General features: G+C 42.1%; 1 protein-coding gene across 6 annotated transcripts in view; it reads left to right on the top strand.

Moving 5' to 3' along the window:
- LOC121287376 (spindlin-1-like) overlaps positions 1-24,884 on the top strand; it is a 63,847-nt gene that overhangs the window by 19,101 nt on the left and 19,862 nt on the right. For 4 of the 6 annotated variants that reach the window (XM_041205189.1, XM_041205186.1, XM_041205188.1 and 1 more), the window contains exon 2: positions 9,258-9,305. In XM_041205189.1, the coding sequence (XP_041061123.1) occupies positions 9,280-9,305 (26 nt within the window). In that variant the 5' untranslated portion in view covers positions 9,258-9,279. Of the gene's footprint in view, positions 1-2,710; positions 2,836-6,826; positions 6,911-9,257; positions 9,306-24,884 lie in introns of those variants that run through there. The other 2 variants (XM_041205192.1, XM_041205191.1) reach the window with 2 other exon arrangements.

The following is a 24,884-nucleotide window of genomic DNA, read 5'->3' as shown; positions in this document are numbered from 1 at the left end:
TCAATCAGCAGCAGGAACTTGGGCTTATTGGCATTCCACCCATCCCTAAGCCCAGAGGCCCTGAAGCCAATTGCACCAACTTTGCAGCTCCAGCTGAGAGCTAATTTTTCCAAGGCTGATACCGAAGGTGGGACCACATGGGCCTTTCCTGAATCTGCCTTCCACCATTCAGTTCAGTTATGAACAAGGCCATTGGGGAAACCTAATGTTCATTTTCAGTCTTGCGGGTATACAGTGCCTTATCACATCATTCACAAATGCTTTAGTGTCACACGGGTAATTGCAGCAGCAATTTTGTATGCTGCAAGAACCCACAAACAGCATTGAGATAATGGACCAGTTAACTTGTTTTGGGAGGTGTTTGGTTAAGGGTGGGGTGGTGGCTAGGAGCATCACAGCTCTCTGCCAAACTTCAAATAATGTCAGAGAAAGCACCTCAGTTTAAAAGCTGATCTGAAAATAAGATTATGTGCCTGAAGTTCTGGAGAAGGACAGGAGCCCACAAGTTGTGGGTCCGTTATAGGGTTAACTTCTGCAGCTTACTGTTGTGAACTTGAGAAGAACAGTGGATGGTGAGAATGTACTGTGTGGGAGAACGTTTCACAAAGTGCAGGAAATGATATGTAAACTGCAACTGCGTTTAGAGAGGTCAGTGCACAGATGTTACAGTTAAATTGCACCAAGGCGTGCTTGTTACCACTCAAGAAAAGATGTAGGGGCCTGATTTCCCCCAAGCAAGCGTAACTGTGTTGCTGCAGTTGGAATACCTGATTTCTTTTGAAATGTCATATTCTGCTCACCAGTGGAAAATATGCAAATTTGCCCATCCTAATAACCACAAGCTAGGCTCCCTGTACTCTCCTGGCCAATTTCCTTATCCCAAGGGAACAGGAGATTGTATTTCCTCAAATGCTGATGCAGTCCATGTTCATGTGCCACAAGACCCGGACAACATTCAGGCTTGAGCTGACAAATGGCAAGTAACATTCCTACCACACAAGTGGTAGGCAATGACCATCTCCAACAAGAGAGAATCTAACCACCTTCGCTTGATATTCAATGGCAATACAATCACTGAGTTACCCACTATCAATATCCTGGGGGTTAGCACTGACCAGAAACTGAACTGGACCAACTATTTAAATACTGCTGCTACAAGAGCAGGTCAGAGGCTGGGAATTTTTTTTTATAGGATGTGGGCGTCGCTGGCTAGGCCAACATTTATTGCCCATGCCTGATTGCCCTTGAGGTGGTGGTGGTGTGCTGCTGCCCTTGAACTGCTGCAGTCCATGTGTTGTAGGAACACTCACGGTGCTGTTAGGAAGGGTGTTCGTATGGTGACCAACTCACCTCCTGGCTTCCCAAAGCCTTTCCACCTTCTACATGGTACAAGTCAGGAGTGTGATGGAATGCTCTCCACTTGCCTGGATGAGTGCAGGTCCAACAACACTCAAGAAGCTTGACACCACCCAGGAAAAATAAGCCCGCTTGATCAACATCCCATCCACAAACTTAAACATTCACTCCCTCCACTACTGATGCACAGTGGCAGCAGTAAGTACCATCTGCAAATGCACTACAGCAACACACTAAGGCTCCTTTGATAACACCTTCCAAACCCATGACTACAACCTAGAGAAGGACAAGGGCATGGGTACACCACCACCAAGTTCCCCCTCCAAGCCACTCACCATCCTGACTTGGAAATATATCGCGGTTCCCTCCCTGTCACTGGGTCAAAATCCTGGAACTGCCTTCCTGGCAGCACTTGTGGGGGTTCCTGCACTAATGGACTACAGCAGTTCAAGAAGGCAGCTCACCACCACCTTTTTCAAGGGCAATTAGGGATGGGCAACAAATGCTGGCCTTACCAGTGACACGCACACCCTTTGAAAGAATATGAAAAAGTAAAATTGTTCTTTCTAAAATTACTATAGGTTAGAAATTTCTCTTGTGGGCAATCAGTTAATCACCCAGAATGTATTGGAGTGGAGCATCTTTTGGCATGATCTGTTGTCCGACTTTTCCCCCTTATCTTTTCATCTGGATAAACTTTTGGCCTGGAAATGAGAGCTAATAACATCTCGGCAAGGTCAACTGAGCATCTGGAAACAACAGGACTAGCAGCCTATCTCCTTAATGAATGAGATCTAACAACTGAGAGAGGAACAATGGAGTGATGGAAAGGAAATTGGGTGAAATACATTAAATCTGCTACACCGAGAAATACAGGGGGGAAAGAAAGATTCTACTCAGAGAGACTGAGAAGTCATCAAAGGGAAAATAGCGGTGGAGGGGGAATTGTGAATGTTAAATTTGACATTTAAAAAAAAAAAAAATTGAGATTTACTATATGTAAGAATGAGTGGCCTCCTTCTGTGTCATTAAGATTCTGAGGGTTTAAATTGTTCCCTTTTGGAGCTTGGGAGTTTTATAAGGAGCATCAAGCCATTGCACTATGGCGGGTTTAATTGACAATTAGTTTGCAAATCCAGCAACATCTTGATGCTCTCGGAGATTGGGTCCGAACTGCTGTTTTTGCAAAGCTAACGTGGACTGATGTAGATTGTCCATCAAGTTGTAACGATTCGCAACTCATACCGTCTCCCCTCCTCACTACAAGTGACTGGACGATTTGCACCTTAATAACCACTCAGTTCCGATATGATCCTTGTAATTTTCTTTTGCACCTTTTCCAGCGCCCCGTGTCCGTTTTTATAATAGGGAAACCAGAACTCTGTGATCTAACCAAGGTTCGACACAAGTTTTTTGACAGAAAAATAGAGAAAAATTTTGGAATGGGCCCTGAACAAGGTGTTGCTGTCCAGTGGATGGGTTAGTAATCTTTTTGCATTCATGTATGCTTACGTATTCTTAAAATTATTTAACGTTACTGTCATATGATGCCCATGTTTGATTCGGTAAGATGGCTCCAATATAGCATCAATTCAGCCATTGCCACTTTAATGAATCAGTTCTTCTGCATGTATATTAAAATAATTCATCAACACTTGAGTTTTCTCCTGCTGAAGATATTACTCTTGGTGTGGTTACTCTGGGCCTTAAGTTCTGGAATTCTGTTCCTAAACCTCTCCGACACCCTACCTCTTTTTTTTCTTTAAGGCGCTCCTTAAAAATTTAGCCCTTCACTCAAGCTTTTGGTCACCTGGCCTAATAATGTGTCATGTGGTTCGATGTCTGATTTTGCTTTATAATGCTCCTGTAAAGCACCGTGGGATATTTTATTATGTTAAAGGCGCTATATAAATATAGATTGTTGGTGGTACAGTTCCATGTCTGCCAACCACCCTCTGCTATTTTTCCCAGCTGGGCATTCATCATGTGTCAGGCTGAATGATGAATATTGCATACGTATTCAGCTATGGAGAACATTACTGTCCCACCAACATCAACATTGTAAAGGGTTTTAATAGACTAAGTAAAGGGATCCTGTTTCAACTGTCTCGAGAGTTAGTAATCGGAGAATACAGATTTAAGATAATTGGCAAAACAACCAGAAGGGGGATGAGAATTTTTTCTTAACGCTAGGAGTTGTTTTGATTTAAAATTCACTGCCTGAAAGGGTGGCAGATTCAATAGTAAAATTCATATGGGAGTTAGATATAGACTTCAAAGGGGCAAGTTTATAAAGCTCTGGGGATAAAGCAGAGTCACGGGACTAATTGGACATCTCTGCTAAAGAACTGGCACAGCCACAGTGGACTGAATGGCTTCCTTATGTGCTGTTCTACCATCCATACATGCACAGTTCCAGCAGCAGGTACGGCATAATGACTTAAGTGCTAATTCTGGCTTTTCTCTTCCCTCCCTCCTTGTCCCCCACATCCCTCCAAAGCACATGCATTCCTCCATGACAGCTATCATGGATTGTTGTAAAAACCCACGTGGTTCACTAATGTCCTTTAGGGAAGAAAACCTGCCATCCTTACCCGGCCCGTCTTACACCTGACTCCTGACCCGCAGCAGTGTGGTTGATTCTTAACTGTCCCCCTGAAATGGGATGGGCAGCAAATGCTGGACTTAAAAACAAAAAAACTGCGGATGCTGGAAATCCAAAACAAAAACAGAATTACCTGGAAAAACTCAGCAGGTCTGGCAGCATCGGCGGAGAAGAAAAGAGTTGACGTTTCGAGTCCTCATGACCCTTCGACAGAACTTGAGTTCTACTCAAATGCTGGACTTGCCAGTGGCACCCACATCCCATGAAAGAATAAAAGTTTGGAATATGTGGCATGGCACCAAAACATGCCAGCGGCACGATTTTGGCTTTAAGGTTCTCTTTGACGCCACCTGTGGTGTTACTACAACAACAGATTACATTTCATAAACGCCTTTTAAGTCCCAAGGTGCTTCACAGGTACATTTTCAAACAAAATTTGACACATTATTAATATAGGTGGCCAAAATATTGGTTAGGTTTTAAAGAGTGTTGCTAAGGAAAAGAGAGAGATAGAGAGGTTTAGGGAGAGAATTCTAGAACTTAGTGCCTAAATGAATGAAAACATGGGTGCCAATGGTGGAGTGATGAGAAATGGAACCAGTGCAGCCAAAGTGTTTATCTTGCCCTGGAAGCAGCAGTGACCTACTTTGCCATGGTCAATGAGCTGCTGCCAGATTGAGAGCCTGGCCTTCTTGCTATGTAAAGTTAGTTTGGCATTATGAATTTGATGACCTCTGCGCCAAAAGTGGCCAACAAGATCGGCAGTAACATTAAGACTCATAGAAGCCAAGTCAGTGCAGAAACCAGTCTCTGTGTATCCAATGAGTTTCTCATGGGGAGCATGATGCCGGGGGAAACGATATAGCAATGTGGTTAGAAACCAGAGCAGCAAATTAAAAGTGCTTACCTTAATCCCAGCCATCATTTCAAATCAGCACAGCCTTGTACTCTTTTTTTCCATTTGAGGTAGTGTTTGTTGATGGTATGTCCAAGCTTACAGTCTGTAGGCCTATCCAGCCTATTGTTGGATCTTTCTTGCTCGATTGGTTTCTCCTGTTTTGGACTTGGAGGTTTTGTTCAAAGCATTGAATCCATACTGGACAATAATCTGTATAACAAGGTTTATACAATATCAGCAGCTTGAGAGTTATCCAGGATGGATATAAACATTGATTTGAACATTACCAGCAAATTTTCCATGGCATTGACTGTTAGAAGACTGAGTATACCCTTTTTTCCCCAAATAAGAGTGCTGTACAGTGTGACTTATTCTATTGTGTTCTTGCCCACATCAATCCCTCAATCAACGTCGGAAAGAAAGGAAAAAGACTTGTATTGGTGCTGTGCCTTTCACAATTTGAATGTCCCAGATCACTTTTGATGTGTAGCCACTGTCATAACCCAGGAAACATAGCAACCAATTTGCTCACAGCAAGCTCCGACAGACAGCAATGTGATAATGACCACATCTGTTTTAGTGATGTTTATTGAGGAATAATTATTGACCACAACACCAGGAATAAGAGCCCCGCTTCCTTTGGAATAGTGCCATGGCATCATTTGCCACAGTTTAATGTCTTATCTGAAAGGCAGCGTCTCCAACAATGCAGCACTCCCCCAGTACTGTCCTGGAGTGTCAGCCTGGTTTTTTTGTTTGTGCTCAGGTTTCTGGAGTGCGACTTGATCCCATGACCTTCTGAGTCAGAGACTAGAGTGCTACCATGGTTGATACTGAAATAGACACTCTGGGCATTATCACAATGCTGTTTGTGCTGCACATGATTGACTGCCATGTTTCCTATGTTACAACACTGACCAAACTTCAAAAAAATCCTCAATGGCTATAAAACATTCCAAGATGTCCAGCAGTTGTATAAAGCACTACCTAAATGCAAGTCTACCTGTCTTTTCCTTTGGTATGGTAAAACTGAGTGTGACCTAGTGTGTTCCTTTTAAGGTCACCTCATCTAACTGCTGCACCTTGCTGTGGTCAGTCACTAGTTTGTTGTCTTCAGGCAGGTCTTGAGGTCAGAAAGAAGTGGCTGGCTTTTCACTGATATATTTTGCATGTATGATGCTTGAAGTATGATTGGACACCTTTTTTTTGTTTTTCCATACTTATAATTAGCAAAACTGTCATGTTGAGTGAGGGGCTTTTTTGGAAGGAAGTGGATGCGATGTGGCATCTGTTGCCTTGGTTGAGATGATGTGGTTTGTAGGTAAGTGTCATTTGATATCATAGATTCACACAGCACAGAATGAGGCCATTCTGTCCATCGTGCCTGTGTCAGCTCAATAAAAGTTATCCAATTAGTCCCATTATGCTGCTCTTTTCCTGTTGCCCTGCAAATTTTTCCTTTTCATTTATCCAAATCCGTTTTGAAAGTTACTATTGAATCTGCTTTCACCACCCTGTTAAGCAGTACGTTTCTAAATCACAGCAACTCGCTACTTAATTTTTTTAAGGAAGGAGAGTAAACTGAGTGTAGAAGGGGATTTTATAAAAATATTTGCATCCAGAACAGAGGGGGAAAAAATTCAGTGTGGAGTTAGAACCAAAATAAAGGAGATGACCGTTTGTGGAGAGTTTAAAGAGCAAAAGGGGGATTTGAACAGTGTCTGCAGATTTAATTCAGTCCTCATTTTAAAATTGTGCAATGCAGCCATGCATTTATATTTCCACTATTAATGTTATTGGCCATATTTATATCGGAAAATGCCTATGTCAGCTTGTCATCTTATAATGACACAAGTAGTTATTTTTCATCACATTACGTCACTTCTACTGGTGGGAGAATGTTACTGCAGTGTGATGTGTTTACACAGTTTCTGTTATAAATATACTTCTTTCCCATTATAAATTAGTAACAGGAGGTTCCAGGATTTTGACCCAGCAGTGGTGAAGGAATGGCAGATAGATGCTCAAGTCAAGACGTGTGTGACTTGGAGGTGATGGTGTTCCCATGATCTGCATGCCCTTTTACTTCTGGGTGGTAGAGGTTATGGGTTTGGGAGGCGTTGTCAAAGATGCCTTGGTAAATTGTTGCAGTAATTTCTATAAATGGTACACATGGCAGCCTGAGTGCACTGGTGATAATAAGAAAACTACAAATATTGGATATCAAAATAAAAGATCAAAACAGGAACTGTTGTGAATGCACTGCTGACCTGTTAGCATCTGTAGAGCAAAGATAGGTTACCATTTCGACAATTTTTAAATCTGTACTGTTAAAAGCTGGAACTAAAGGGCAGGATTTCTGCAGAAGTTTTTTTACTGACGTAGTTCATTAGGTGCCAAAGGCAATGTGGTCAAAAATTGTATATAAATTTTTCATTGTCTGATGGAGTGAGTATAGTATATGCAGAGTTTAAACTCACCTCTGAATCTTTTGACTGATTCCCCTACTCATCCAGAAACACATTAGACCATAAGACATAGGAGCAGAAATTAAGCCATTCGGCTCATCGAGTCTGCTCCACCATTCAATCATGGCTGATAAGTTTCTCAACCCTATTCTCCCGCCTTCTCCCCGTAACCTTTGATCCCCTTACCAATCAAGAACCTATCTATCTCGGTCTTAAATACACTCAATGACCTGGCCTCCACAGCCTTCTGTGGCAATAAATTCCATAGATTCACCACTCTCTGGCTAAAGAAGTTTCTCCTCATCTCTGTTCTAAAAGTTCTTCCCTTTACTCTGAGGCTGTGCCCTCGGGTCCTAGTCTCTCCTACTAATGGAAACATCTTCCCCACGTCCACTCTATCCAGCCCTTTCAATATTCTGTAAGTTTCAATCAGATCCCCCCTCATCCTTCTAAACTCCATCGAGTACAGACCCAGAGTCCTCAAACTTACCTCATATGTTAAGCCTTTTATTCCTGGGATCGTTCTCGTGAACCTCCTCTGGACCCTCTCCAGGGCCAGCACATCCTTCCTGAGATACAGGGCCCAAAATTGCTCATAATATTCTAAATGTGGTCTGACTCAGCAGCACATCCCTGCTTTTATACCCTAATCCTCTCAAAATAAATGCCAACATTGCATTTGCCTTCTTAACTACCGACTCAACCTGCAAGTTAACCTTAAGGGAATCCTGGACTAGGACTCCCAAGTCCCTTTGCATTCTAGATTTCTGAATTCTCTCCCCATTTAGAAAAAATCTATGCCTCTATTCTTCCTACCAAAGTGCATGAGCTCACACATCCCCATGTTGTATTCCACCTGCCACTTCTTTGCCCATTCTCCCAACCTGTCCAAATCCTTCTGCAGCCTCCCCGCCTCCTCAATACTACCTGTCCCTCCACCTATCTTTGTATCATCTGCAAACTTAGCCACGATGCCCTCAGTTCCTTCATCTAGATCGTTTGCATCATCTGCTGTTTGGGAGAGACATTCTGATGGATAATGGGAATTGATGAATTGTGTCCTAAATTTTGGCCTTGCCTATTTGATAAAGCAATACTGTAGACCTGGGAGCTGAAGGTCAGAAGGATTTAAATATCATTGGGTCAAATCAATTTGATGCCGAGAGGCTGATTTATGCCACAGCGGAACCAATTGGGGATAATGGGCTATGTAGCACGATGATGGCTCACATGAGGCTTTGCCTAGCAAAAGTTTTTTCAGATAACCAGAAGGCAAGTAACTGGAGCACAAACCATGGAAATTCCACTGTGAATTCACATATACTATTACTATTTTATTTGGCTCTAGTTTTGAAACAAACTGCACAAGTTTAAGTTGTTCCACGCATTTCATATTGAACAGGAAGTGCAGGCAACCAGAATTGTTTGTTTTTTTGGCTGGGAGCGGAGAATTCTTGGAGCTGTCTGTATTACTTTTAATGCTCTCTGAGTCATAGCTGGGGTTTGTTTTAATACTAAATTTGGAGTGCTCAGACCTGAGCAATCAGTTCTAAACTTTCCATTGCATGAGTAACAAAATTTTATCTTTGGCATTGTACAAAATGGTTTTAAAATCCAGCCGCCCACCTCCAGGCCTCTTTCTCCCACCCCCACCTCGTAACTTTCTCACTGCCTTATCTCACATTTTATTCCATTTCAAAGTGTGAACCAAGGATCTGGATCCTTGGCTCTTAGACCCATTATTGTTGAGAATTGAAAAGCCAATCCTGACCCATTATTGTTGAGAATTGAAAAGCCAATCCTAAAACTAATCTAGGCCATCTGAATGAGTAAACACAGCTGTTGCAGCTTGCACTGGCTGCATGAGCTGTGGAGGACTAGAATTTATGCTTTAAAGTAATTGAATGTTTTCTTATCTAATCTCTTGCAGAGTTACTGGAATTCATGTGAACATGTTGAAGAGAAAGAAGCCTCATAGGTGAGTGGGGACCATGGGATGAAAAAACATCTCACTTCCATTTATTTTGTGGTGTTGATTCAGTTGCTGAGACAGCTCAAGTCAAGACTTAGAAACCATTAGTAACTCTGGTTTGCTTGAAAAGTCACCATGGGTCTCAGTCGAGGCCTATTACAATTGGAGCCTTTGGAGTTTTGGGACTTGGGAACAAAGGCGTGGAATTTGTCCTGCACGCATGTGCTAAAGGGTATGGGTAAGGTATGGGTCTTCTGGACAGCATACTGCTAAAAGAAAATGTTATTGAAGATGCAAAATGTTGAATTTTACAGGCAGTACATGACTTTAAGCTACTAAGGATGCGGTTAGCATACATATACTTAATGAAAAGCTAGATTAATACATGAGGGAGAAAGGAATAGAAGGTTATGGTGATGGGGTGAGAAGAAATAGGATGGTAAGAGGCTTGTGCATGGCATGGACACTGTTATAGTCTGGTGTCTATAGACTGAATGGCCTATCTGTGTGCAGAGTGATGATGTCTAGAGTTAATCCACAACCGCTACCATCTAGAAGGACAAAGGTAGCAGATACACGGGAACCACTTGAAGTTCCCCTCCAAGCCACTTACCATCCTGACTTAGAAATATATCATCGTCCTTTCACTGTTGCTAGGTCAAAATCCTGGAACTCCCTCCCTAACAGCACTGTGGGTGTACCTATGCCACAGGGATTGCAGCAGTCCAAGAAGGCACTTCACCACCAACACCTCAAGGGCAACAAGGCATGGGCAATAAATGTTGGCCTAGCCAGTGACCCTCACATCCCGTAAATAAATTTTTAAAAATACATAATTGTGGAAGAGCCTCCCCAATGGCTCAATGGGTAAATACATACTAAATGTGAATCGTATAGACCAGGAAAATCCCAGGATATTCCCTGGTCTTTGTTGAGCTGAGGCAGAAGTGAGTGGTGGAATTAATATCTATGTCCTTGGTTTGAGAGGTCAGCCAAACCTCCCGCTCCTGACTGTTCTCCATTGGGCCCCAACCCCAGTAGTAAGTGCATTAGTGCAGGGACAGGATTGAGGGCTGTGCAGTGTCCTTCCAGCCAGTTCACCTGCCAGTACTCCTCTGTATAAACTCAACATAAAGATTGGTCACTTCCCTGAGTAGACTTGGAGACCTGCCAATTCTCTGTGCATCTATGTACAACGAAGAGGTTGCATCTTTGGGACTGGGGTTGGGGAGAGAGCGGGCCTGGAAGAAAAGAGAAAAAATTGGGAGGGATGCAAAAGGATTTCCAGCTATAGATGTGGTTCTTGACACTTCTTTTGTTCAACACCTGGCTCCAGGAGTTGAAAGTCTGTCTAACAACACTCCCACGTCATGCGGTGTTTATAAGTAACACATTGCCCTGAAAATGAACACAGATGGAGATTAATTACTTCAAAGATGCTTCCACGTAGGATGGCCATTGGTGAATTAAAATGTCAAGCATGAATGGGTTTAGTTTTATCTTTGCCAAAGGGTTTGACAGCTCTGAAGATACGGCTCACAGCAATTGACCTTCCCACAACAATCCCTTTTGTGAAAACTTTTGATTTGGAGTCCTTAGCTTGTGAAATAATTCAATAGTTTGTGTGCTTTTTTTATTAAAAAAATACTTTAAACCTTTGTCAGAAGGAAACGTAAAAGCGTCTAGTGGGGAAGGAGGGTATTGATATTTTTAAAAACGCCTCCTATCCCGAAATTGCTGCATGGTTTATCCATCAGCATTGGAACTCGTTATACCAGATTAACAAGTCATTGCTGACCCCAGGGTGTGAGATAAAAGCCAAATACTGCGGTTGCTGGAAATCTGAAATAAAAACAGAAATCTGAAAAAGGGACACACAGACTCGAAACTGTATTATCTCTATTTCTCTCTCCACAGATGCTTCACAGATGTCAGACCTGCTGAGTTTTTCCAGCATTTTCTGTTTTTTTGCATGTGTTGGTGAACTGTCTGCTGTGAGGAGCATCAAAGCCAAACACAATCTCTTCCAGCAAGGGTCCTTGCACAGTGGTCAGGATCAGAAATTCTGATTTAATTTCCACCCCCTTTTTTATTTTCTCCTCTTCCTCTCCTCCCTGTCCCTACTGCCCTGGATGAGATTCACAAGGTAAATATAAACCAAAAGCTTGGATTTTATGATGGTCTGCCTGTCTTTGGTCCACATTGGTTTAATTCCTTGGACCCTTTGAGGAGTTGAGGATACAATTTTGATGTGGGGCCAGTATGGAAACAAATTTTTTTGAGAGAAATATTGAATAAACTTTAATGGGAATGAACTTGGTAGATCAGGTGGCCTATACTCTCCTATTCCTCCCCTTTGCTGTATTTATCAAGCATCCTCTGCACATGGTGGTTAAAAACCAGTTTATAGCAATGCTTTCATCCGCAGTTTTTACTTTTTAATTACTTGCTAATCTGGTGATTGGAAGTTACAACTCATCTAAATTGAACGTTCTGAATTAGGCAAAGAACAACCTTCAAGAACAGGGATGGGTAATTGTTTGGGCTGGAGGGCCACTTAAGTTTTGCTGAGCTGTTGAGGGCCAAATGCATGAAATGAATTGTGTTGACGACAGCTATTTGGATATTAAATAGAATATTTAGAAGTCCATTCTTTGAATATTCAGCATTCGGCATCCACCTTTCTCTTCCTCGAGGTCATTCCTTAATTTGGGTTAAGGTTTGAGGGCATCTTTGTGGTCAGGCCTGACCATACTAACTTAGTCACATCAAAATTAATGAAACCCAACAAGGCCTAAATCGTGTACAAATGCTGTACAGAGAGAGACACCTCGTTATTCACATGTGTAGTGGTGTGAGGCTTTTTTTTAAATTAATATATATATATATATATATATATATATATATATATATATATATGTGTGTGTATGTATATATATATATATATATGTATGTATAAATATATATGCCATTTCTGTTCCATATGGCCTCCTCCTCATATCGTAACGATTCTGTGATTTCCTTTCGCTAGACCAGTGGTTCTTGAGTGTTGGTTGAAGGACTCCTTTTTAAATGGATTAGTAATCACAGATCCTCCATCTAAATTATAACATACAATAATAACATGGACATGCTGCATTTAAATCTGTGGTATTTTAATAATGCTTTTAAGAAAACAGGTATTTACTACCAAATATACAGATTTTTCCCCAATACTGAATTTATGTTATGGATTAGGATGGAATAATTATTGATGAATTAATCACTGAAATCATAACAGCCTAAGTGCTTGTTTGCCAGATCAATTAAAATATTTGATAGGCGCAGTGACTGGTAAATTTAATAACCTACCTATACAATGCCCACTGACATTTTAAATCACTTCAGTTAAATCTGTTCCAGTGCTCAACACAAAGTCAGCAGAAATCAGGAGACAAGTCAGCAGGTTACCCTCTGTGTGCTGTTTCAATGCTTCTCCATATGAGCCCCCACTCCTCTCGACATGGCAACTGCACTCTGTCCCCAACTCGCAAAAAAAAATACTCGCCTCCAGCCACTGCTCATTGGCTTAGCTCAGACCTCTTCCTGTGGCCATTCTTAATGCAATGTAGCTCGAGGGCTGAATGAAATCCTCCACGGGGCTGGGTGCGGCCCGCCGGCTGTGGTTTGCCCACCGCTGTTCTAGAGCGTCCGTGCACTGAGCCACCTTTGGAATTGCTCTGAAGATTCATCCAATCATCTACACCTCACCGCCGCCTTGTAGGTTAATGGTGCATGTGAAATTTCAGATGGGGCTAGTGTAAATATTACAGCAAAAGCATGGCAGGCAGGGATTGATCTGACGGTAATTAATTGCAGCACACAATGCCTTATGAATGATTGAATTTGCATATGGTACATAATTTATTATAAACAGATTAATTACATAGAATGTACAGCGCAGAAACAGACCATTCAGCCTGACTGATCTATGCCATTGTTTATGCTTCATGAGCCTCCTCCCACCAAGCTCTTCTAAGCCCATCCACATACCCTTCTATTCCTTTCTAACTCGAGTTTATCTAGCTTCCCCTTAAATGCATCTAGTTTTTTGGTAGTACAGAGCTTGAGTATTGCTTTTTAAAAAAAAAAACACACACAAATCACAGAAATGAGTAATGTGAATTTTAGTGCCAGTATGATTCTAGGTATGTAGGCCATAGGTCCCAAAGATTGATGGTGGATCGTATCAAACAGCATGTCCCTTTCACTGTTCGTAACGGGCAAGTTACAGACTGTACCCAACAAGCCTGTGCTCGCAAAACTCAAAACACAATGTCCAACATTAGATGCAATTCCACGATTGGACATTTGCTAAATAATCCTCAGTGTGCTGAGAATTATGCTGACAACCAGTTGAAGGTTGTCAGTTGAGCTCCCAGTATGACGCATTAGCATGTATTGGAAACTGCATATATTAATACACAGGGCTCTGTTCTTTGCAGACAAAAAGAACATGTACAGACATTGTGCCTATTTCAGCTAGACAAAATAAGTGACAGCCATTCACTGGTTCATTCCTCAGTGTCAAGCTGCCTGGTTTAACTTTCAAACAATGTTTGGCAGTTAGTTGTCAGTCACCATCGACTGGTGTATTCTCCATGGCAACACCTTTACCAATCGGAGTGTATTTGCCAACTAATCAGCTCTCCCTTCTCATAGTATAAATTTCATAGTATAAAGTTGTTCCCTTTACATTTGGTGTTCTTGCGAATTGTCTTGAATGCAAGACGAAAAGCTTCAACCAAAAAAGGTCTCTCTTTTTCAGCAATACTTAAATGCACCTTTGCTTTTAAAGTCAACAACTCCTTGTGGTTGAGTTCCACATTCTAACCACTCTTTGAGTAAGTTTTTCCTGAATTCTCTGTTAGTTTTATTAGTGACTATTTTATATATATGGTCCCTGGTTGGTCTTGCATTACTCACCTGTTTACAAACATTCATAATTAATTTTAAGAAAAGAGCCCTCGGATAATAAACAATGGGCAGAATTTTCTGCCTGTCGGGCAGGCGGGCCCGATCCAATCTCTGGTGGGCAGGGAGCCGATCCCTGCCAGTGAAGCGGGCCGCACTGCCATTTTACGTGGGCGCGCCAATTAAGACCTGCCCAATGTGACGTCTGGCGGGAAATGCTATGCGCTCCCTGTGCGGGCAGGGGGATTCCCTAAAAGCAAGAGTGCATTCTTTTGCACATTTGCACGAAAGAATGCACATCACCCTGAGGCTAAGTGCAGCCTCAGGGAGATCGCCTGGACTTTGAAAAATATTAGAAATAGAAAAAAAAAAATCCCTTACATGTCCCCCTCATGTATGAGTTGGTACATGTTCATAATTTACATAATAACTTTATTAAAAGTTTGAAAACCCTGCATAAAACCTCATCCCGCCGGTGGATGAGGTTTCATGTTTTCTCTATTTGCCGCCGGGGCTCCTGGCCAACCCGCCAACCTTAAGGTTGGACGGGCAGGTCCTTTAATTGGTTAAATGATCCTGTCAATGGCCTTAATTGGCCCCGCCCCCGCTTGCCGACAGCAAAATTCTGCCTAATGTAGATTTTGGTCCGATTCTCCTTACTTTGTTTTTTGTTTGCGGGATATGACTGTCGTTGGCAAGGCCAGCATTTATTAACCATCCCTAATTGCCCTTGAGAAGGTGGTGATTAGCATTGCCCTGAAATTCTGCTGTTCATGTTGTGTAGGTACATTCATAGTGCTGTTAAGGATCGAGTTCCAGGATTTTGACCCAGAGACAATGAAGGAACAGCAATATAGTACCAAGTCAGGAGAGTGTATGACTTGGAGGAGAATGTGCAAGTGATGGTGTTCCCATGCACCTATTGCCCTTGTTCTTTTAGGTAGTAGAGGTTGTGGGCTTGGAAGGTTGCCTGAAATCTTCCTGGTCCACTTGTTGTTCCTCTTTTTACTTTTACTGCCCAACATATTTCCATACCCCAATTTTTTTCGTATAATCTTGAAAATTAGTCCTTTTCCATATTATGGAATTTGGTCATTTCAAATGCCTTTTGCCTGTTCCTGTTGAGCTGACTATGCTTTTATATATAAGAAATCACCATTTGTACAGTGCCCTTACAATATCAGGTTGTTGGGTAGAGTTCTGAAAAAGTGGAACAAAGTTGAGAATTCCTCTGTTTGTAGCTGTGAGATGCTATGAGCCAATGGTTCCAGGGATGAGAAACTTCAGTTATGAGGCAAGATTGGAGAAGTTGGAGAGGAGAAGGCTAAGGGGAACTTAATCGAAGCTCTCAAAATCATGAGTCTGAACAGAGTACATAGGGGGGAACTGTTCCCACTCGTAAACAGAGCGAGAATCAAAGGGCACAGTTTTAAAGTGTTTTGCAAAAGCAGCAAATGCGAGGTGAGAAAAAACTTTTTCATATAGCGAGTACTTAGGGGTTTGGAACGCATGCCTAGAAGTGTGGTGGAGACATTCATTTGAGGCACTCAGGGCATTGGGTGATTATATAAATAGAAACAATATGCAGGGTTACGGGGAAAAGGCAGGAGATTGGCACTAAGTTAAAATGCTCAGAGAGCCGGTGCAGACACGATGGGCCGAATGGTGGTCCCCTACACCATAACAATTCTGAGAGATTCTGTAAACTCGGCTCCGTTACAGATTCTTCATTCAAGGTTTCAATTGGTGAGTCTGTATTCAGGTACTGTAGAGCCTTTGATTGTGTGAAGTTGGGAGACCAGCAGAGAAACGTAGAAACTAGGAGCAGGAGTAGGCCATTCGGCCCTTCAAGCCTGCTCTGCCATTCATTATGATCATGGCTGATCATCCAACTCAATAGCCTGCTCCCACTTTCTCCCCATACCCTTTGATCCCTTTCGCCCCAAGAGCTATATCTAACTCCTCCTTGAAAACATACAATGTTTTGGCCTCAACTACTTTCTGTGGTAGCGAATTCCACATGCTCACCACTCTCTGGATGAAGAAATTTCTCCTCATCTCAGTCCTAAATGGCCTACCCCATATCCTCAGATTGTGACCCCTGGTTCTGGACTCCCCCACCATCGGGAACATCCTTCCTGCATCTACCCTGTCTAGTCCTGTTAGAATTTTATAGGTTTCTATGAGATACCCCCTCATTCTTCTGAACTCCAGTGAATATAATCCTAACCAACTCAATCTCTCCTCATATGTCAGTCCTGCCATCCCAGGAATCAGTCTGCACTCCCTCTATAGCAAGAACATCCTTCTTCAGATAAGGAGACCAAAACTATACACAATATTCCAAGTGTGGTCTCACCAAGGCCCTGTATGATTTCAGCAAGATATCCCTGCCCCTGTACTCGAATCCTCTGGCTATGAAGGCCAACACACCATTTCCCTTCTTTACCACCTGCTGCACCTGCATGCTTACCTTCAGCAACTGGTGTACGAGGACACCCAGGTCTCCTTGCACGTTCCCCTCTCTCAATTTGAAGATGAACCTAGTTTTTTTTTTGTAGTCTTTATCTAGTTGATAAGATGTTAAATGCCTCAGGTTTTAGGGGAGGCGTTGGTGTAGTGGTATTGTCACCAGGCTAGTAATCCAGAGACCCAGGGTAATGCTCATGACAGATGGTGGAATTTGTACTCAATAAAAAAATCTGGAATTAAGAGTCTTATGATGACCATGGAACCATTGTCAGTTGTCGTAAAATTCCATCTGGTTCACTAATGTCTTTTTAGGGAAGGGAATCTGCTGTCCTTATCTGGCCTGGCCTACATGTGACTCCAAACCACAAAAATGTGTGGCTGATTCTTAAATTCCCTCTGGAATGGTCGAGCAAGCCACTTAGTTCTCAAGGGCATTTTGGGATGGGCAAAAATGCTGGTCTAGCCAACGATGTCCCCATTCCACGAATACATTTTTTAAAAATGTAGTCATGGTCATCACTGCACTATTTTCAAGAAAAATCTGGATTGAGTCAAAAATATTCATAAAATGTAACATTGTAACGGAAAAGGTGGGATTTAGCAGCAAGCAGGTATGGAAACTGCCAATACAGCAATAAAACAACAAATGAGAAAGGGAACCAATTACATTTTGAAAATGCTTTTGAGCACTGTCTTGATTTGCCAGTTTCTCATGGATGCAGTTGGTAAATATATTTGTTTTATAGCAAAAGTGTTGAAACTCAGCACAAATCAACATATCCAAACAGTTGTCTTATATGCAAACTCAAAACTTAGATGACACTTCCGTCCTGAGACCAACTCCTCTTTCAAATGGGGGGACGGGGGGGGCATGAGTTTTGTGGGCTTTCTGCAGGTATCATTGTGAGAAATGATGAATGAAGAAGCTTAACCAGAAAGCAGATCACAACACTAGGATTATTTTATGATTGGCAGCGACACTAACCATTCAAGGAAAATGCCAGGACTTAGCATTTGTAAACAGCGTTTAATTCCCTCCCCAGTGCTCCATCCTGCCCAGCACACAGAAAGCTCTGATAGGACTGAAACCCATAGTAACCTTTAATTGGGCTATGATTGGGCCTCTCATCTTGGGTTCTGAGAGCATCTTCGACCCCTGTGTCGTGTCTGAGAAGTACCTGTCTGACTCAGGCCTTGATTCTGCCACTCCCTGGGCATTTGGATACTGGCCCCCATGCTGGTTCTACTGTGGTTTTATCTCCAGTTTGTTCCAGCTCCTCCTTTGTTCATCGACAGCTCCATGGTCCTGTGCTGCATGCATATTTGGCAGCTCCATTCACTGGCATGTGTCATTAAACCAAGGCCCTATCTACCCTGTCAGATGATATAAAGGTCCTCTGACTTTGCTTTGAAGAAAAACAGTGGTGTTCTCCTCCTGTCCTGGCCAATATTTGTCCATCACCCAACCTGTCTGGTCATTATCCTGTTGCTGTTTATGGCAGTTGGTTGGGCATGTTTGTCTGCCATGTTTTCTACATTACCAGTGACCACACTTCAGAAGTGCTCCATTGTTGTTGCCTGTAAAATATGTTGGGACATCCTGAGGTTGTGAAAGAAGCTGTATAAATGTAAGTTTTTTAATCTGTAAGAAATTCTACAGGAAGTTCTTTTTTTAAGGCTTTCAGTTTAAAATAAAACCAATAAGTTGATGAGGTGTATTTCAATGCAAGGAATATTACCATGATCCACAGGGAATGTCCACTCCAGTGAGGAAGACAATTGAGGTTGCACTGCACAGTGTTAAATGAAAAAGTCAATGGCCTTCACTGCTATCCATTGGAATGAGCGGGAGTGTCTTATGAGGAAAAGTAAGACAGACTCAGCTTATTTCCACTGGAGTTTAGAAGAGTGAGTGGTGACCTGATTGAAGTATGTAAGATCCTGAACGGCACTGCCAAAGTGGATGTGGAAAGGATGTTTCCTTTTGTGGGTAATTAGGAGTTGCCCTTTTAGGGCAGAGATGAGAAATTTTTTTGAGGGTTGCGCGATTTTGGAATTCTCTGCCTCAGAAGGCAATGGAGGTGGGGTCATTGAATATTTTTAAGGCGGAGGTGGATAGGTTCTTGTTAGGCAAGGGAATTGAAGGTTATTAGGGGTAAATGGGAATGTGGAATTCGAAACGCAAACAGATCAGCCATCATATTGAATGGCGGAGCAGGCTTGAGGAGCCAAATGGCTTCCTACTCCTATTTCATATGCTCGTATTACCACTTAACAAGTACAGGGCTTTTAAGAGAGAATTATGGCAAACAAATGCCCATGTAAAATGCAAGTAGCTTCTACTGTTTCCACACAGCAAACCCAGACCAAGGGTCCTAGTTTACTCAGTGTACTCATACCAGCATGTATAAAGAAGGTCTTCTATTAAAGAGGGGATTAAAGCTTAAGACGTTATTAGCTTTAATAATTTGGTAGCACTTTTGCCTCAGTGTGATGCATGAACTTGCAACTATCTGACTTAAAAACATGAGTTAATCTGGGCCTCGAGTTCAAAACACTGCTGATGGACTGCTGCATTGTTAAAACTGCAATCTTCCTAATAATAATCTACACATTATGATGTGGCAGATATGTGTACCAGGCGGATCAAATCCACAAGGGAAACTTGTTCACAACGGTTCTGCAATTTGTATTTATTATGAGATGTGTGCACTGAATTCTGAAGTAATAAGTCCACCGAGACCTTTAGCGATTTTTCAAAATTAAAATATTTATTAACAAAATAAAAGATTTCAAGCATGTACACGAGGCTACAATTACTACTATAATAACTCCTAAAATCCGTAATCAACCTGACTCCCAGTTACACTCCCTTTAAGGCAATGGTCCCCAGTGGATTATAGATTTTAAAACAGATCCAGCAAGTTGATGCAATACCCTGGACAGTGGAATTCCAAATGGCTTTTCTTCAGCTTCAGTTTTGTAAGACAGCAAGCTTATGCATAAGTGCTGGAGGCTTCATTAAGACTATTTCACACACTACTGTTACATGGCCTTTTCCTGACACACAGCTATTAATTCTCCTTTATATATGTTTCTGTCTTTGCAACTGTATCTCTCATAATATAAAAAACTTTCATGTCGTCACTATATGTTGTCAGTAATTTTTGGGGAAAATAAACACATTCCTTAGCCTTGCTTATCTGGCTAGTTGTAAACAGACTAAAATCCCTTTGAAATCCAAATATCCCTTCATTTCTCTAAAAATGCAAGTTCCCTTCACACCTCATATACTAAGCCAGCATCCATGTTTACTCATTAGCATATCAAGCACCTAGCTTCTTTTGATGATTTAAACTTGCTATTTGACTCCAAGAGTCAATAAATCCCACACAACCAATTATACTTACCCCCATAAACCTACTTCACAATAAACCAGAAAAATATTATGAAAATTATTATACTTTCATGACAACATGGCTTGAAATTTCAAAGATGTCTTCCTGCTATACTGATGCACTAAATGGCTGTTGCATTATAGCTTAAATAAATTGCTACACTTCAAAGAAATATCAGTTGAAAAGTTAGGAAATTTGAAGCATGGAACATGGCCTTTGTTTGGATCTTGACTGTCCAGTCCATTGAAGCAAGCTCCAGCTGTGGCATTCCTACAGCACATTCTGCTTCAGGATTGTTATTCATTCATCAACTACACCATTGGAGGGTAATCACACCCAAAACTACCTTGCCTTGCTAACTGTACCCCTACTGTTTAAAGCCATCTTAAAAGCTCTGTTTTTCAACTGTTCTTTTGGTCCTCCCAGCTCCCCCAGGTTCAGTGTCATTTTATTCACCTTGTAAAGTGTTCTGAGATGTTGGTTAGTGTGAGGAGTATCATTTAAATGTTGATTTTGGGGAATTACAGCATTGGAGATGAAACCACCTGAAGCATTCCTTCATTTCCTCAAAACTGTCTTGATTTGCTTTTATATGAAAACAAAAGCAAAACACTCCAGATGCTGAATTAGAACCATAAAATGCTGGGAATGCTCAGCAGGTCTGGCAGCATCTGTGGAGATGAACAGCTTACATTTCAGGTTGATGAACTTTCCTCAAGAGATGGAAAATATTAATGCTTTTAAGCAACTACAGAGCCTAGGGAAAGGAGAACGCCGGGAAAAAATCTGGACCCATCTTGTATTTCTTCACTTGTCCAATTATCAGCCCATTTGCCTTGCCCCGTCCCTTTTCTGTATACACGCAGTTGCTTTATTATACATTTGATACAATTCTCCAGCACTAAAGAGTTGACACTTGTGGGCAAGGGTTTCAGTCATTCCCTGTTCAGTATGACTCGCTGTGATTCATTGGGGAATGAGTATGGGGCAGAGATTTAATCATTCCTGCTTTCTACCTGATTCTTTCCTTGTCCACCCTTTACCCTGCCTCTACATTTGCTTAAAGCCAAGGAAATACTAGCTTCCATGCCACTCTGACCTCTTTGTCCTTGGCCTCGTACACTGTTCCCATGAAGCTCAAGGAGCAGCACTTCATCTTTCAATTTGGCATTCTTAGATTTCCAATCAGCATTGAGTTCATCAAATTTAGATCATAGCCATTCTTCCATATTTTCAGGCAGCTGCAGCTGGCAATGATTCTATCGTCATTTACGACTCCCAGACACACACTTTGTTTCTTTACTTGTCCCGTTACCTTCCCCTTTTGCCTTGCACCATCATTTCATTTGTTATTTAATCTCTCCTGCCTTTCACCTTATCGCAAACCTTCCCGTCTGTTCTTTTCTTCCCTCCCCTCTCTCTGCCTCTGCCTTTGCTTAAAAACTTTCCAGTTCTGATGGAGGGTCATCAACCTGAAATGTTAACTCTGTTTCTCTCTCGACAGTTGCTGCCTGACCTGCCGAGTATCTTCAGCATTTTATTGCTTAAAAGCAATAAAACATCTTCTGGTTCTCATGTTATGCTGTATGCAAATGACCATGACAGATGTCAATATAATAAATCCCTTCACATCACAGTAATTCATTGCATGTGAAGTACTTTGAGACTTGCAATATGATAGGTTCTGCAAAAATACAACCCTTTAATTCGTAACAGGAGTGGGAAAGTGGTCTCTAGTTTCAAAAGTTGGACATCTGGTATCCTTTAAAAAAAAATGTGCATTTATTAAATGCCTTTTGCAACCCCCCAGAATGCTTTACAGTCAGTGAAATTTTTTGCGTCTTAGGCACTGTTGTAAGGCAGAAAGAATGGCAACCAATTTTCGCATAGCATGGTCCCACATGATACAATGATTGGATTCTGTTTTATTGATGTCGGTTCGGGGAGGTAAATATTGTCCAGGGAGAACTCCACTGCTCCTCTTCAGGTGGTTCCATGGGATCTTCTACATCCACCTGAGTGGGCAGACAGTTTCTCAGCCAAAAGGCAGCACTCCCCATGGTGCAGCCCTCCCGCAGCACTTCATTGAAGTGTCTGCTGGATTATAAACTCAAACCTCTGGGGTAGCAATTGAATCTGCCTATTTCTGACTCAAAGCCAAAGTACCACTGAGCCAAGGTGGCTTTTATTTCATATTTGCAGCTTCTGCAGTATTTTGCCTCAGACATTCTGGGTCTTTCTGGATTACACACTGAAAAAAAAAACACACCGTTTTGGTTAAAAACAGGCGGCTAACAACCTTGACAGTGGAGGGACTAGCTGCAAAAGGAACGGATGTAGTGGGTCAAAACAAAAAAACTGCGGATGCTGGAAATCCAAAACAAAAACAAAAACAGAATTACCTGGAAAAACTCAGCAGGTCTGGCAGCATCGGCGGAGAAGAAAAGAGTTGACGTTTCGAGTCCTCATGACCCTTCGACAGAATGTCAAAGGGTCATGAGGACTCGAAACGTCAACTCTTTTCTTCTCCGCCGATGCTGCCAGACCTGCTGAGTTTTTCCAGGATGTAGTGGGTCTTTGGAAAAGCAGTGTAATATATGGTGGGTGAGGCAGTTGTGAGGAGCATACTAAAGCAAGCCCTTAATTCACATTACAGCATGGGGCTTGGTTTCTCACTTGCCCTAGGCCAGTCTGTAAGTGGAATTTCTTTTCCAACTCTGCCTTAATGACATTTTGGGTGTTTTGCTTTGGTGCTCCAGCCATTTCACAGCACTCCTGCAGGGAGGATTTGAGCAGAAAATCTACACTAAACCCTGCCAACTTCAGCTGTCAATTCATTTGTTTGATTACCTAAATGTTTGTCAGTTTAAAATCTGTGTTCAACTTCTTCTCTCCACAATGCCCCTCGTTCCCAAATTTGATCCTTTTACTTGTCCTGACATAATGCAACAACAACAACAACAACTTTTATATAGTAGTAACATATCCCAATGCACTTCATGGATGGAATGATAATTGAAGTGGTTAAGTACTGCTGGGATATAATTACACGGGTGCCTGTAACACAGGGGCATTAAAGCTAGTTGAGATTACCTGGTATGGTGCCGCAGCCATCCACATAAGGTAATTTAGGAATTCCCAGGTTTAATGCTTGGGTTTTGCTTGATTAGCATGTTTTAACTACGTGACATGTAGACACGAGCTGATCACAGTGTCCCTGAAAGAAAATTTCATGCAGGTTTCCTGCCGCTGATGATTAGTCCAGTGACCACCTGCTGAAAATTAGTATTTGCACATGGGTGTCGGATGAGGACAGTTTTAGACTGCAGAGCTCCCCTTGATTCTTCCCCTTCTGTACCTGCCCCCCCCCCCCGGCCGGCCAATTGTCATCTTTTAATCAGTGTTCTCCTGCAAACCATAATGGCAGTGGAATAGACGGCAGAATCATCCATAGTTTTAACTGCCGTGGCATTCCGAATTTCCGACTCCTATTAATTTTGTGCACCCTTAACACTGCAGCTGCTGTGCTGTCCAGAGCAGTTGCTCTGACACTGCAAGTTTATATTTCCATCCTGCTGAGGTCTTCCTCCACCTATATTTAATTTCAGCCTCTGCTCCTTGTCAAGCTGAGACTGAAACAAAATGAAGCCTGAGGCATAAGACCGTAAGATGTAGGAGCAGAAGTAGGCCATTCGGCCCATCGTGTCTACTCCGCCATTCAGTGAGATCATGGCTGATTTGACAATCCTCAACTCCACTTTCCTGCCTTTTCCCCATAACCCTTAATTCCCTCACTGATTAAAAATCTGTCTATCTCAGCCTTGACAATCCAGCCTCTACAGCCCTCTGCGGTAAAGAATTCCACAGATTGACTTCCCTCAGAGAAAATAAATTTCTCCTCATCTCTGTCTTAAATGGGCAACCCTTTTACTCTGAGATTATGCCCTCTGGTCCTAGACTTTCCCAGAAGGGGAAACAGCCTCTCAGCATCTACCCTGTGAAGCCCCTTAAGGATCTTATATGTTTCAATAAGATTGCCTCTCATCCTTCCAAACTCCAATGAGTATAGGCCCAACCGACTCAACCTCTCCTCATAAGAAAATCCCTCCATTCCCGGGATCAACCTAGTGAACCTTCTCTGGGCTGACTCCAGCACCAGTATATCTTTCCTTAGATAAGGGGACCAAAACTGTTCACAGTATTCTAGGTGTGATCTAACTAGTGCCTTGTATAGTCTTAGCAAGACTTCCCTATTTTTATCCTCTATCCCCTTTGAAATAAAGGCCAACATTCCATTTGCCTTACCTATTACCCGCTGAACCTGTATGCTAGCTTTTTGGGATTTATGCATGAGGACCCCCAAATCCCTCTGTGCTGCAGCTTTCTTCAGTCTTTCTCCATTTAGATATTATTCAGCTCCTCTATTCTTCCTGCCAAAGTGCATCACCTCACACTTTCTCACATTATATTCCATCTGGGTGGGTTTGTTGTCCAGCTTCATAATGCTACAAAATCCTTGATGCCGCTGTGTTTTAAGCAGATAGTTTAATTGTAAAACACCCCTACAGTAGAGGGAAGGAAACTCTACAGGTTTATAATGCTCCTGTGTACAATTTGGCACTCGACTGTTTTTCTAGTATTGGTGCGTGGCTCACTGCAGATGTGTTGTCAAACTCTGTTGGCCACTCTACATTATGCAAAAGTGTGGTTCGATAAAGCTGCACTCAACAGCAATTTGGCATTTACCATATTAAAAAGCCCC

Source organism: Carcharodon carcharias, chromosome 14 (assembly GCF_017639515.1).
Source record: "Carcharodon carcharias isolate sCarCar2 chromosome 14, sCarCar2.pri, whole genome shotgun sequence".
Lineage (NCBI taxonomy): Eukaryota > Metazoa > Chordata > Chondrichthyes > Lamniformes > Lamnidae > Carcharodon > Carcharodon carcharias.
Note: the sequence above shows the minus strand (reverse complement) of the source record. Positions and strands in the feature narration are given on the sequence as shown.